Raw genomic sequence first — 15,118 nt, forward strand, 5'->3', positions numbered from 1 at the left:
GACAACCCGCAAAAACCTAAATATGCGCCATAACATAGCGACATGAAGCCAAACAAAGTAAAAAATAAATTGCGCTCGCGTCTGGTTTCTGTTAAAGTATCCCTGCAATAGAAACACATACCGTATTGTGAATATGAACTCCATTTATAATAGGAAACAAGTAAAAGAATTTTTTGAAAATTTTTGAATATCTATCACCATGGAATGTAAAAAAAATAGGGACACCAAAAGACACAACTACCTACTGTAAACATTTCAGGGGGGGTGTTCGAAGGGACCGTCAAAGATTTTCATACAAAATGGCTGCTATCTTCCAAAAACCGCACCACAACTGTCCACAGGTCGTGTCTGGTCTAGCAGTTCGTTTCCTAGAAGTGGATTGGATTGAACTGCAATACCACACACACAGCTTGGGAGAAGGCAGCCATGTTTTCCTAAACAGAGACAACATGGTGGATTCCCACAGGTTCTCTCTGTCAGGCACCATTACCCATTTGTACCCATTGGCATATAAACGTACAAAAAATTTTGAGGTGAGAATCTGTAACCTGTGAACAGAGGCAGAACTGCGAAATCTTAATCCCCCTGCCGTCCCCCTACCATGTGCCATTTATAATACTGGTGTCTCGAGTAGTAGAGCGGCCCCTCAGGCGGCAGCAGGGCCTGGCTGTGACTACTATGTCTACACCTCCTGTCGATACACACTGTTGCACATTTACACAATATCGTATATGGTACTAGTAAGAAGCGAAGTCTCACGGCGAGATGTCATACGTTACGACCAATCACACTGTGAATATACAAACGCGACATCAAATCCCAAAAATAGAGCGTTGGCTGTGCATCGTCCTGACTAAGTAGAACTCGCTCGTTCGGAAGGCACGAGGGCTTGTTGTATTGCCAAGTTTTTGAATTTTTCTTTTTTTCGACCATGTTATATCTTTGCTCCCAAATCCTTTATTATCCAAGCGATTTCACAGAGTTTACCAGAACACAACGTCCTGGGACAGTCTTTGGCGTGGTGTCTAATATCTGCTGGTAACGCCGTCTTCTCCCATAATGACCGGGTGCAACCAACATTTTTCCATGGCTGTTTTGTTCCTTTTTTACTATTTTATTCAGTTACTTCAGAAAGGCCTTGGAGCGACTTTGACAAAAAAAGAAACAAAAAAAAAAGGAAAAACATACAAAAAGACAAAAACATTTCTGTACCTTCATCCAGTGAAGACCAAATTCCTTAAATAGATAAACCCTTAAAGTGCCCAGAATAAAAAGGGGGTGTGGGTGGGGGAAGGGGGGGATAGAGACAGTAATCATCGACCATTAAGATTGGATGAAATGTCCTGGGAGCCGCGAGGCTGGAAATAATTTAACCCCGTCTGGGCCCATCCGGGATTCGACACAATGGAGGATGAACTTGTGCTTGAAGGCAGCCTCTTCCAACAACCCAAGAAAGTCAAAGCTACACTGAAGCGTCTGAAGTGTAAGATCCAGTTATGAGATTTCAATGTTACACGACACGTCCATGGTCGGGAAGCGCGTGCCACCCGCTATCGACCTTCCTAGACATCTCCTGATATGTACGGTAAAGTCATTCCTTTGTAGCAGTCATTACAAGGCCAGCAGGGTGGGGGAGTTTAAGGAATCAGAAGACTGGTCCCCGCTGCTGCTGCTCCGACGATGAGCCTTAGAGCAAGACTCGGAAGGAGAGGTTGACGACTCTTGATCCAACACACTTGGGTAGGTGAAGACGAGGTTGTGGGCACTCGGAGTACTTGGTGGTGTTGACGACATGACAACGGGTGTGTTGAGAGGTTCCTCATTGAAGAAGTTTGACCCAATGTTGATGGGTTTAATCACAGACCTCTGAGTTTTGTCAGTGGTGGTGACAGAAGAAGGTCTGATGTCTTCATCAATGGGTTCCTGTTTGACGACCACTCGGCTTCCCATCATGGAACGAGCAGGATGAGCGTTGAGGGTGGCGTTGATCCGTTCCTCTCCTATTTTACACATGGGTGTGTGGGCAACCAACATGAACTCCAGTTTATCCTTCTCTTTTTGCAGCTCCGCTATCTCTTTCTGTAGACCAGATTTTTCTTGTTCCAGTTTCTCAGTTTCCTGAAAGAAAAAAAATAAGAAGAAAAGAATTTAATAGTCATTTTTTCTTGGTTGGCAAACTAAATTCACATGCTAAGTATCTCTTCATACGTCTTTAAGGTAAGAGAAACCATATGGTTTAAAAATTTCCATCTTCTGAAATGTCTTGTAGACCTAATAGGGCAATGAGAACCCCAATAATTGCTAATACAAGGTCCCAAGTCTCTTCGAGCTGACACTTGAAGGAAACCAAGAAAGATGGTAGATGATTGAGGAGAAAAGCAGCACTACACTTAGTCCTAGCAATCGTGGAGGTCTCAACATGGACCCGGCTGATTTTTGACGTACCACAAGATATTTTGAGCATGAATGGATGAAGTCTACATGAGCCCAGTGGGGCCATATTTGGCCAACACAGAAGGTTTCCTGCCCATGACCAAGGCCAATATCAATCACCACTGAGTCCAAAGATTCTGGTTCTGCATGAAACACCACGGCTCCCTGGCAATTGTGTGACTACGGTTCAGTAGTGAACCCATTGAGAAGATGATCCATCTTTGTTACAATGTTTTTGTATTGCTCCTTGACCGCTGACGTGGATCAGCAGGAGAATAGGACTGTAATTATTGGACTTTATACAGTAAGGTGATGAAATCAGGAACTTTTGTGCCCAATTTCAAAACCTTAGTCAGCGCTAAATGAAGGAAACCAATTGGTTACGTACAGCCTGGAGTTTGTCCGTTAACTCTCGTCTCCGGTTGCGACACTTTGCGGCGGCCAGTTTGTTCCTTTCTCTCCGGACCCTTCGCTTTTCCTCTTCCTCGGGTGACAGCTGTGGATAAAGGCAAAAAGAAAACTTAACTGGCAGCTCATTGCGGTCACTACAAAACCCACAAAATGTAAAAGGCCGTTGGCTCTATAGGAAGCTGCGGCGTCCTGGAATTGAGCAAGTGCAAGGAGTGTGCGAGCCAGAGCAGGAGAGGCGCTGAGGTTAGAACAAAAACGTTTCGCAATTTGCTTATCAGTCCTGACGTCAAAAGGAAACAGGATTTATGTTGTAAAAGTCAAAACCTCAGCTGGGAGGAAAGATCAAGGGAGCAACATGGCCTCCAAGTGATGCAAGGGATGGGAATGTAAATACGGCCAGCTGCTCCGTAACCGCTGCCTGTCCCGACCTTCAAGAATCAGCAAAAAATGTGTTAGGTCTGCTGACAAAGAAGGGTTGAGGGAGGTGATAGAGCTGACACAGTGGAAGTATTATAGTAGTTATATCCTTGTACATAGGAGCAGTATTATAGTAGTTATATCCTTGTACATAGGAGCAGTATTATAGTAGTTATATTCTTGTACATAGGAGCAGTATTATAGTAGTTATATTCTTGTACATAGGAGCAGTATTATAGTAGTTATATTCTTGTACATAGGAGTAGTATTATAGTAGTTATATTCCTGTACATAGGAGCAGTATTATAGTAGTTATATTCTTATACATAGGAGGCAGTATTATAGTAGTTATATCCTTGTACATAGGAGCAGTATTATAGTAGTTATATTCTTGTACATAGGGGGTAGTATTATAGTAGTTATATCCTTGTACATAGGAGGTAGTATTATAGTAGTTATATTCTTATACATAGGAGGCAGTATTATAGTAGTTATATCCTTGTACATAGGAGCAGTATTATAGTAGTTATATTCTTGTACATAGGGGGTAGTATTATAGTAGTTATATCCTTGTACATAGGAGGTAGTATTATAGTAGTTATATTCTTGTACATAGGAGGTAGTATTATAGTAGCTATATTCTTGTACATAGGAGTAGTATTATAGTAGTTATATTCTTGTATATAGGGGTAGTATTATAGTAGTTATATTCTTGTACATAGGGGCAGTATTATAGTAGTTATATTCTTGTACATAGGAGGTAGTATTATAGTAGTTATATTCCTGTACATAGGGGGCAGTATTGTATTATATAACTAGATGGTCATAGAGTGTGTGTTTCTTTTCCCATTGCTCTTCGCAGCTCATAGACTTTCCATTACTCAGTAGGGATTATTAAAACAAACACTATGTCAGTACATTGGACTTTGAGGCTTACAGAGTGCAGGTTTCGGGGGTGGTGGAGCATTACATGGAATGATAAGTGTTATTATGAGTGGTGATGTCATGCTGTATACGATGTATTTGTCCTTTCAAAGTTGCAATTAAAATACCAGAAATACTTGAGTACAATTAGAGCAGATGAAAGGGGACATCAGGTTTCCTCCTTCTTTCTGCCATTGCATACCTGCTCATCTCGCCTCCTCCGGCCAGCGGTGGTACCGATACTTTTGATGACTCCCGGTCGTTGTAGGGCCGCATGCCCGCCTAGTGATGGGTGGTTTGGCACTGGGTGTCCATACGGATGTGCTCGGCCATAGGGATTGGACATGGAGGTGATTACAGTTGGTTGAACCATCCACTGTAAATCCTGGCTGGTGGTGATGGCGTTTATGGTGGGAATAAAGGCACTGCTGGATCCTGGCATGTCGTTTCGGTATTTCTGCTAGAAACAGAAGAAAACAAAATTGATCAAGATACAATTCCTTCTGAAGTTCTTCTGTCAACTTTTTACAATTATGGCAAGAGGTAGGGGGGTCATTGGGTCAAGAAGCAGGATCAAGTGATATCTACGAAGTCAAAAAGTGAGGAACTGAGGCCCATGGTGAACCATGAGCCAAAGCCCAGTGATCAGCCAAGAGCCAAAACCCACTGGTGAGTCTAGGGCCAAGGACCCATTCATGAGCCAAGAGCCAAAACCCAAAGCCGAGTCAAGGCCCAAGGATCCAATCATGAGCCAAAACACGATGGTGAACCAACAGTAGGATCAGCAATGTTGTATTAAGTCAGAGGGTCATGGGCTGGAACCACTAATCCCACAAATTCACTAGTTTGATGGAAAGAAATGATTGGTTAAGCCCTCAAACAAACATCCTGAGACTGCGCCCCCAAACCTTGGAATCTCAACCCATTGTTGATATTGTATTGGTTTGCACTTCTTGTAATGCGGTGTTGTCCTGGCCTAACGGCTGAGGGGCAATAGCATGTCCTCTGAAGACCACCCATAACCATCCCATATTTACAACGTCGTACAATCTCTACGTGTTATCGTCTACGTACTTTCCCAACAGAACCGACCACAGTCTGGATGAGCACAATGGCACCTGTAGTTCACCCACGCAAATGGAAGGGATCAAACAAGTGAAGTCCATATGAACTGGTGAAGGAGGTCCAGGAGCAGAAGAAACGTTGTCCTCTCTGTCTAGACACAGACCACATTACAGAAACTCGCTGGAGTGAGATCACCATTTCCTCTGCACCTGGCAGGGTATGAAGGTACATTGTGTGAACAACACCCGGCTGAGCGACAAAACAAGGATCTGCCGCGGGCTAGATCACCACCGTGTGGAAAGCATCTGCTCCAGCCAACGCCAGATTAACTCCGACACCTGAGCCCTTAACCCTTTTAGGGGGATTCGGAGTAGGCAACCGCTTGGCCAGATCACAAACAGGTGCAAACGTGATCGACTCGTGGTCACACGGACTTCTTCAGGCGTCTGAACTAGTTCTACAGGAATCTACTCCCTGCCCCTGTATCGCAGCCCAGGAGTAGACGCTGTCGAGTCGCTTTGTCTACGCAGGTTACAGAGGGATCGGTATTCTGTATGAACGGGATACTTTTTGGCATTTTTTGAATGGCTACTATCTGTGTGTGTACTATATGAATACGAACGCCAGATATGTTCTTTGTGGAGTTTCCCTTTAAGATATCACATAGCAGTCAGTGACCTGTGTAGGGACCCTGTTACCAGCCCAATATCTCTAGAACCCCCACATAAGCAGGAATGTTCCACCTACCTAATAATCGGAGACCCTAAATCCACCATTCACAGGTTTCCCTAGCACCCCAAGACTGCGGTATTGTTTATAGCAGCTCCGCCATACACGAGCGCCCCAGACAAGGGTCATACATGACACACGCTATAGTTACCGACTGCTGTCAATCACTCCGGGCTCATCCTGCTCGGTGGAAACTTCCTTCTCCAGGCATAAAGGCAGCTCAGGAGGGAGAGGCAGGAAATCTCGATTGCATAATCGCCTCCCACTGTAAAACGAACTTCCCCTCATCTCCTTCCCTTTTTACACAGCTCCATTTACTTAATGCCCAGGTGTGGTCGCAGTCACTCCCAGGGCTAGGGCGCTTAACCCTTCCCTAACCTGAGACAAAGAACTGACTGATTGTGTGCGAGGAACAGAAGGAAGTCTGACACTTGTCACTGTATAGGAGTGTGGGCAGTCGTGGAGAGATTAAAGGGCGTCTGTCAGCAGAAGAGAGAGTGGGTGCATTTAATAGAGGGGGGTTAGTGGGGGTGTCTGCACTCAATGCACCCACAAAATGAGCCACCGATCTCCTGATCTGGAGATTAAAGATCTGTAACTGAGAGGGCCTGAACCCCGTCACTGCTTCTGATTGGCTGAGGGGGCCTGAATCCCGTCACTGCTTCTGATTGGCTGAGGGGGCCTGAATCCCATCTTTGTTTTTGATTGGCTGAGGGGGCCTGATCCCCGACCATGCTTCTGATTGGCTGAGGGGGCCTGAACCCCGTCCCTGTTTCTGGTTGGATGAGAGGGCCTGAACCCCATCCCTGTTTCTGATTGGCTGAGAGGGCCTGAACCCCGTCCCCGTTTCTGATTGGCTGAGAGGGCCTGAACCTGTCACTGCTTCTGATTGGATGAGCGGGCCTGATCCCCGTCACTGCTTCTGATTGGATGAGCGGGCCTGATCCCCGTCACTGCTTCTGATTGGCTGAGGGGGCCTGAACCCCGTCACTGCTTCTGATTGGATGAGCGGGCCTGATCACCGTCACTGCTTCTGATTGGATGAGCAGGCCTGATCCCCGTCACTGCTTCTGATTGGCTGAGGAGGCCTGTTCCCCGTCATTGTCGCGTGGGCTGAGAGGGCCTGAACCCAGTCTTTATTTCTGATGGGGATCAGGCCCCCTCAGCCTGTCACTGCTTTTGATTGGCTGAGGGGGCCTGAAGCCCATCCCTGCTTTTGATTGGCTGAGGGGGCTATGACTCACTTTCCTAAAGCATATGGAAACTTTCAGCCCACTTACTGTAGTATTGGGGGTTGTTGCGCCTCAGTACCAGCGGGTGCAGATGCCCCAGTAACTTCTCTATTATCCTGTCCTGTCCGCCATCTTGAATATACCTGCCCCTTTTAAACATAAATGGGAAGGGTCATCAACTTTCTGACCTTTGACCCAAATTTTATGTTTAGAGCCAGAGATGTTCTTCGGTCACTGGTTCACCCCCCCTTTCCCATGGCTGACCTTTCTTTAGGGCCCTCCCCCACCTGGGCCACCTTTTATATTACACACCCCTGTCTCTTTCCCTATGTATTAGGATGACCTATACAAGTCCCCGAATCCTCTTGTTTTAGCTCAATCCCCTTTTGCTCTTTGGAAATGCTTCGTCTTCCCTGAAAAAGTTTCCGTTTTTCCCGCTCGCCGCTGGCGGTGATGATGTAACCCAGAGATCCGGTGACTCAGTGACCTGCGAACATTCCTGCCGGTTTATTGTACGGAGGAGAATGGAGGCCGCCAAATAACAGCGTATCAATTCCCATCCCGAGTCTCCCACACATCCCCCTCCGATTACTGGAATCGGCAGTATGATTTCCCCACTTGACACAATCTCAGGAAGCCGCCACCGCCAGCAGTGACCTCCAGGGGGCAGCAGCGCATTACATTCCCTATCTAGGAGACTGGGAATTCTCTCATTTCTGGGAAAGTCGCCTTTGAAGTGTGAGGAATTTCACAAGCCTCCAGCAAATCGCCCCCCTCCCCTCCTGGGGGCAGACGGTTCCTTTACGGGAGGCGTTCTGTATAAATCTGAAGATTCTGCAATCACCTGCTTCGTGGGCAACAAAATTTTGCAATAAATAGAAATCATTAAAACTAACTCCGGGGAGTGAATGGAATTTTAAACATTTGGTCAGAGCATGCGATAGCGAGCACGTAAGCGGGCGCGGACAGGACGGCAGCGCGCAATGTGACAAAGACCTAGACATGTCCTTAGACTGAGGCCTGCGGCACCTCGCACCTCATTCCTAGTGACCCCCATCTGATGGCCACAGCCAAGGTTCTGTAAATAAAGGGGTACTCCGGTGATAATCTGCACCCATGTATGGTGGGGTCTGACCGACTGATAGAACAGGGGCCATGTCCAGACTCATGTCTGCCAGGAGGAGTTAAATGGAGCACGGTTAAGCCTCCTTCTGGTGATCGGTGGGGGTCCTCACCAGCGGTAAGACCTCCGCTTGCTGTCAGTAAATGGAAGTATTGTTGTACACGCCTCATAGACCTCACAGCTGAGGGTTTGTTACAATAGCATCCTAACTAGGTTCATACCTCTCCTGACCTGAAGGTTTGCTACAATGTATCAGTCCATGTTCAGCTCACAGTGGATTGTCAAGACTGGTACGTTGCGACAAACCCTCTGCTATGCATTTCCTTTATATACAGCTGAGGGTTTGTTACAATAGCATCCTAACTAGGTTCATATCTCTCCTGTCCTGAGGATTTGCTACAATGTATCAGTCCATGTTCAGCTAAACAGTGGATTGTCAATACCGAAACATTGCGACAAACCCTCCGCTATATCGTTCATGTTTTGTCATTCCCTTTGATTATAGACATTGCCCATTCACCCTGGATTAATCGGTCACGTCATTTTGTGCCAATGACCGTTCTGCGGCAGTTTGGCGAATTCTACAGACAAAGGGTCTTTATGATCTGGATATTTTGGGGTCGCTCAATGCATTATTAAGGCTCGGGCTGGACACGGTGCTGCGGTGACTATGACCAGATGACAGCGGCCACAAGTCCCAATAAGCCGTGAGCCACCTCGTGCCTCGTACAGACAGTGGGAGAGAGCGGCGGATCTGCGGACAGACCACAAGAGGTCAGGGGGATCGCAGCCGCTCCAGGCTCGTTGGGCAATCGTTCAGAACAAACAGGAAATACTGCACATACTCAGACGCTGCTGAAATGAGGGCAGACATGGGGACGCTCCCCCCGCCGGGGCAGGTATTTACCTTAAATGGACCTGCCCTGGAACTATGGCCATGAAAAAGGATAGCTATATCAGTCCTATCTGCTTCCAGAAAAGCTGGGTGGCAACAGATATGTCTGATACTATAGCTTACTCAACTTTCTCAGTCCCCTGAATGGCATCTTGGGCTGAATTTCTATCCTACTAAGCTTGATTAGAAGTCTGGGAAAGCTGGGTGGCGACTGATACAGCAAGGTACTACAGCTTATCCACCTTTCCCTGTATCCTGAATGCCATTTTGGCTTCAATTGGGCTGAATTACTATACTACTAAGCTTACTCAGATGTCTGGGGAAAGCTGGGTGAGCATACTTGGGGGGAGGGGGGGGGGTACTCAAGTTGACACCCCCCAAATTGGGGTGTTGTATAATATGCACAGGGCCAGAAAGTGTTCATATAGAGGACACAATCCACTCTTAAAGGGGCAGAAATCCATTTATGAGTAGGCTGATAACAGGGAGCAATAGACTGTATTTCAGTAGCAGAGATTGCAGTTTTGTGTCTTTCGCACGGCCAAGACAGGGTTAATGTCTCAGCTATTCCCCCTCTGGGTGTGTCGGGTCCACTGCCAAATTCCTTCCCATCTGCTGGGCTGTCACAACAAGAATCCACCCAGCCAGCAGAAGCGGATTAGAAACCAATCCAAGATAGAAGGCGCTAAAATCCCTTAATCCGGCACCTGATGGACTGGAACGAGAGCCTAAGACTGAGCCGCCATGTTGGATCTCCTCTACAGGGACCGACGCATAATTGGGCCCCAGTCATTTGGCCTCTAGAGCTTCTCCAGCCATCATTACCCAGCTTTTCTAAAGTCCAGAATGGAAGATCTACCTCCCATGTCATAAGGGAGCTGATCGCTGTCCAGGTATGACATTCAGAAGTCTGGGAAAGTTGGTTGATAATGGTCACCCAGCTTTCCCAGAAACAAAAATCTAACATTGGAACAATCAAATTGTACAACCAGATTGTCCTTTTCCATTGCAACCAATGAGGTTGACCACTAGCTTCTGATTGGACAACACCTCACATAGGCGATCCTTTTCATTAACCCTGTAATGCCTGGATTAGGCTCCAGCGCTAAGGAGGCCATGACCGCAAACTATGCCGCTTATCAAAACAGGTCATCGCCAAACCCTGCACACCCAATAATCTGCAGCAACCTACACGGCCGTATAATTATGTGTCCTGGGCTGATGACATCAGCGTACGATGCACTGTCTACTTAAAGGGGATGTTCAGAATGAGAAAAACCTGCCTTCCGAAAAACAGCGCCACACCTGTCTGCAGGTTGTGTGTGGTATTACAGCTCAGTCCTATTCACCTGAATTTGCTGTAATACCAGACACGATCCATGGACGGGGGTGTTGCTGTTTTTTAAATTGAGCTGCCATGTTTTTCCAATTCTGTACAATCCCTTTAAGTTGTCTGCATGGCTGGGAATGGGTTTCATAGACCCTCTTGAGTTCCGGGTTTCTGGGCACTGCCAGGATGAATAATCATAGTACCAGCCACTGGAGCTCTGTGTAGCAATGAGCCGCAGTCGCCATTAGAGGGCAGCAGCGTGCTTACTGACGGGCACAGGCAGGGTGCCCATTAATGCTGCCTTCGTGCGTGGCGGCACAGCCTCTGCCCTTCCCAGTAATATTCTTATCACTTGGCAGAAATAATTCTCTGTATCCACATCAACATTCCTGATTAGATACAATTCTGTGCCCACCGGGATACCAGGTCAGGGGTAACAAGCCGCCCCAAACACTGATTCCAGGGGTATCCCCACCTCTGACACCTTGTGATTCATCGCCTTGCCTGCTGTCAGTGAATGGAACCATTTATTTATTCGACCTCTCACAGCTGAGGATTTGTCACAGTTGTATCCAGTCTAGACAATGCTCTGAGCTAAACGCATCATGTCTCTCAAGTTCTGACAGTTTGTTACAATGTATCAGGATATGTAGTTACATTATTTTAGCCACGTGTCGATCACCACAGACACTCTGCGGATATCATTGGCACAGACCGTGAGCGCTGAGGGGGATGTGGTCGCCGAAAACCGGAATCTAGCTTTAGATAAGTAGTGAGGGGGTTAACTTTCAAGAACATTGGGGTGAAGGTTTGTAATTTTGATGGTAACACACGAGAGCCTCCTCCTTCTTATTCTGACTACAGAACAAAGACCCGAACCCTCCCCTATTGGGCCAGCACCAAAAAACAAAGAAAATTGTCTTCCAGGGCCCTCTGTGGATTCTGCAGATTTGAGGCATGTACAATGGCCTATCGGGCGTCAGCTACACATGGTGGACTTTGGTCCTATAACAGGTAGACCCTCCAGACCTTGTTGTCTACACACCCTACACAGGGGCACAAGGTGGGCAGGGTGTGTCTGCAAAGTGGACTTTACTATTTGTAGAAGCGCCTGTGATCGATAACACAAAGTACAGAGAGAGGTGGAGAAGGAGCAAACTCAGATTCGCCGGCCAATGAGGCGCCTTCCCAGTGGCCCCCCGCCATGATTGCCCAGCAGCCCCATGTAAAGTCACTTGTCAGTAACCTCAATGTATCTCCGGCTGTGGATACAGCTCTGATCGTATCAGCAGAGTTTGTGGCCAGGAAGCTTCAAGAAGCCACCGTAGCTCTCTGAACAAGTTACCATGTGGTTAAGGAGCGAGGGTTTCAGATCTTCGCTGGTTGTCCTGACACCCAACATACACAGAAAACACACAGGACGTCTTACACAAGTAGTCATGGCTGATGTATGCTCACGATTAGGAAATCAGAGATGCAGCGACATGAAGGGGCTCAATGTGTCCTTAGATGCCCTCAAGACCCTGAACTAAAGGGCTCCAGACTGCAAATTGATGATATAAAGGGAGCTCCATGCCCTAACACAATGTCACCCTCCTACCCAAGTCTTCTAAACCTCTGGTTCCTAGCTTTCCCTGCAACGCCACAAAAAGGGGGCTCCCCTAACCTGTGGTCACCCAAGCCTTCTGAACCCTAACATGTGCAATGCAGCCACAGAACATCACTCAGCCAGACATGGTCCCTACATGTCCACAGTCCCAAGTCAGGGATATTCTGCTCTAAATGCGAGCTTTCCCCATTATGCCACAAAGGGTTAAGCCTCCATGTGCTCCGGTATACAAGACATTTGTTCTAGTGAATCATATGTAGATCAAGGCTCAGGGATCCGGGCTCCCACCACAGCCAATGACACAACAGCCGCAGCGAGGACCCAATAAGTGACAACCCAACAGGACTAGAACCAAATTCAAATACAAGCATAGGACCCTGCCCGAGATGTAGACCTGAAGGACATGAGCCTGGTCAGGAGGGGGGACCAAGTCTACATGAAGGACCAGATCAGGAGAAGTGCACACATGTAAGACTGGGAGATCCACCTCCTCCAAGAGGGATAAGTCAGGACTTGTCCACCTTGTATAGGTCTTAGGCTGGACTCTTACATAAAGATTTCAGGAGACAATTAAGTCTTCTCCAGACTCCTAGATACCAACTGATTCTAAAACCACATGAAGGACCGGTGGCATGTCTGGAGGGGAGAAGACTCCTGTCTTTACTAAGAGGTACAAACCACACACAGAGAGGAAACATTTGACACCTCAAAACTCGAGAAGGTCACATCTAGGATAGGTCAAGTATAGGACTGGAGATCTATAGTGGTGAGAAGTCATCAGATACCAGCATGGTCATCTACATCTATGAGGGTCAATATGTTAAACCAGACGAAGGGACTGATGTACAACCAAACCCAATGAACGATCAATCAACTAAACTCAATATAGGACCACTGTCCCAAATATGGTGCAGGTCAACTCAATCTTGACATAGTATCGGTCAACTGAACCTAAAGCTTGACCAACCAACTCAACCTGAAACAAAACTGGCCAACTCATTCCCAAAACAGGACAGGCAAATCAACCTAAAATTGACCGATAACTCAACCTGAAATGGGACTGGCCGACTGACCTCAAAACAAGACCAGTTAGCTTGACCTGAAATGGGACCAGTCAACGCAACCCAAAACCAGCTCATCCAACTGACCCCAACACAGTCATCTCAACCCAAAACAAAACATGCCAGATCAACCCGAAACAACTAGCCCGGTCAACTCAACATGAAACAGGAGCAGCCAATCGAACCCTGAAACTGGACAGGTCAACGCAACAAGAGAGGGAAGCCTTGTGGTCCTCACCTGTCGTATTGAGGTAGATAAGGAGTTGCCCGGGTATCCGTCTGGCTGAGCCGGAGAGCTGCTGCTACCTCGGGAGGAACTGTCGAAACTCCCTGGATAATCCTGATACATGATCCGGCCTATGAACACCCCGGGGCAGAGGTAAGTGCCCTTGTATGTGGTCTTCAGTAGAGCTGTCGCCTCCCTCCTGACACTGGGCTATATCACACAAGGCCACCACACCTCTCCCGATCCAGTGCTGCCGCTTCCAGTGTGAATACAGGTTTATCCCTCCTAGCCCTAACAGTGCAACATTGTAGCCAAAAAAAAAAGAAAAAGTTCCAGCAAGAACAACAAGTGCAACTTTGTATGAAAAAGTTTTGTGAGCTGTCCCTATGGGCAGAGGCAGCAGCAGTGATGTAGTGTGAGCTGCTCACCTCCAGGTTACTGTGCTGATGAGTCAGGCTGCTCAGCTCTGCTATTCCTGTGCTCTGTGGAGATGAGTCAGTGCAATGGCATTAGTTCAATCCTTCTCTGGTTATCTACTGGCTCTCAGCTCTCCCAGCACTGATGTCATTCTCTCCTCCCCCCCCAGCCCTGTAATGGGAGGCTCCAGCTCCCTGCTCTGCCCCCAGCACTGCCCCATGTACAGCCCCGAGCTCCGGGCTCCTCAGCCACATCTGCCCCGGCTCCTGCCTGCACCTGGCTCACCACTGACAGCCACTCTAGGGGGCACTACAGCAGACGAGACCCCCCTCCTCCTCCACACCACTTGGTCTCGTCCATTGACGCATGTTGCCATATATGGTCATTTGCGTGTGGTGACGTCCACGGGTTTCCTTGGTTCTAGTGACGTCAGCGGGCAGGGATTCCCTCTCTGGCTGCTACAGCAATGTGCAGAAGTGAGGGGAGAAAGGAGGGGGCGAAGGGGAGCAGAAATCTGCAGAGGGAGGGGCTTCTAATATATAGTTATATATATCATATAGCATTATATAATAATATCTGCAGAGGGGAGGGGCTTCTAATATATAGTTATATATATATCATATAGCGTTATATTATATAATAATATCTGCAGAGGGGAGGGGCTTCTAATATAGAGTTATATGTATCATATAGCATTATATAATAATATCTGCAGAGGGGAGGGGCTTCTAATATAGAGTTATATGTATCATATAGCATTATATAATAATATCTGCAGAGGGGAGGGGCTTCTAATATATAGTTATATATATCATATAGCATTATATAATAATATCTGCAGAGGGGAGGGGCTTCTAATATATAGTTATATATATATCATATAGCGTTATATTATATAATAATATCTGCAGAGGGGAGGGGCTTCTAATATAGAGTTATATGTATCATATAGCATTATATAATAATATCTGCAGAGGGGAGGGGCTTCTAATATAGAGTTATATGTATCATATAGCATTATATAATAATATCTGCAGAGGGGAGGGGCTTCTAATATAGAGTTATATATATCATATAGCATTATATAATAATATCTGCAGAGGGGAGGGGCTTCTAATATAGAGTTATATGTATCATATAGCATTATATAATAATATCTGCAGAGGGGAGGGGCTTCTAATATTACTATATCATTATATTTATCATATAGCATTAATATATAACATTATATATTATATGATCATAT

General features: G+C 46.7%; 1 protein-coding gene across 8 annotated transcripts; it reads right to left on the bottom strand.

Moving 5' to 3' along the window:
- Nucleotides 1-905: 905 nt before the first annotated feature.
- On the bottom strand, nucleotides 906-14,013 carry FOSL2 (FOS like 2, AP-1 transcription factor subunit). Of its 8 annotated transcripts, none has more exons than XM_075267202.1 (4): nucleotides 13,468-14,013; nucleotides 4,388-4,642; nucleotides 2,822-2,929; nucleotides 906-2,118 (listed from the first exon to the last, which is right to left on the bottom strand). In XM_075267202.1, the coding sequence occupies exons 1-4, from the start codon at nucleotides 13,576-13,578 to the stop codon at nucleotides 1,612-1,614; spliced, it is 981 nt and encodes a 326-aa protein (XP_075123303.1). In that variant the 5' UTR covers nucleotides 13,579-14,013; the 3' UTR covers nucleotides 906-1,611. The 8 variants fall into 8 exon arrangements, with proteins under 8 accessions (XP_075123303.1, XP_075123302.1, XP_075123305.1 ...); XM_075267201.1 differs by having other exon boundaries at nucleotides 4,388-4,645; XM_075267204.1 differs by having other exon boundaries at nucleotides 13,884-13,970.
- Nucleotides 14,014-15,118: the final 1,105 nt, after the last annotated feature.

Source organism: Leptodactylus fuscus, chromosome 3, assembly GCF_031893055.1.
Source record: "Leptodactylus fuscus isolate aLepFus1 chromosome 3, aLepFus1.hap2, whole genome shotgun sequence".
NCBI lineage: Eukaryota > Metazoa > Chordata > Amphibia > Anura > Leptodactylidae > Leptodactylus > Leptodactylus fuscus.

Excerpts from the sequence above, each read along its gene's own strand:
- FOSL2 (XM_075267201.1), bottom strand. The coding sequence starts at position 13,578 with ATGTATCAGGATTATCCAGGGAGTTTCGACAGTTCCTCCCGAGGTAGC. Across the intron at positions 4,646-13,467 it reads TATCTACCTCAATACGACAG|CAGAAATACCGAAACGACAT; the intron begins GTGAGGACCACA and ends TTCTGTTTCTAG. Across the intron at positions 2,119-2,821 it reads TAACGGACAAACTCCAGGCT|GAAACTGAGAAACTGGAACA; the intron begins GTACGTAACCAA and ends TTTTTCTTTCAG.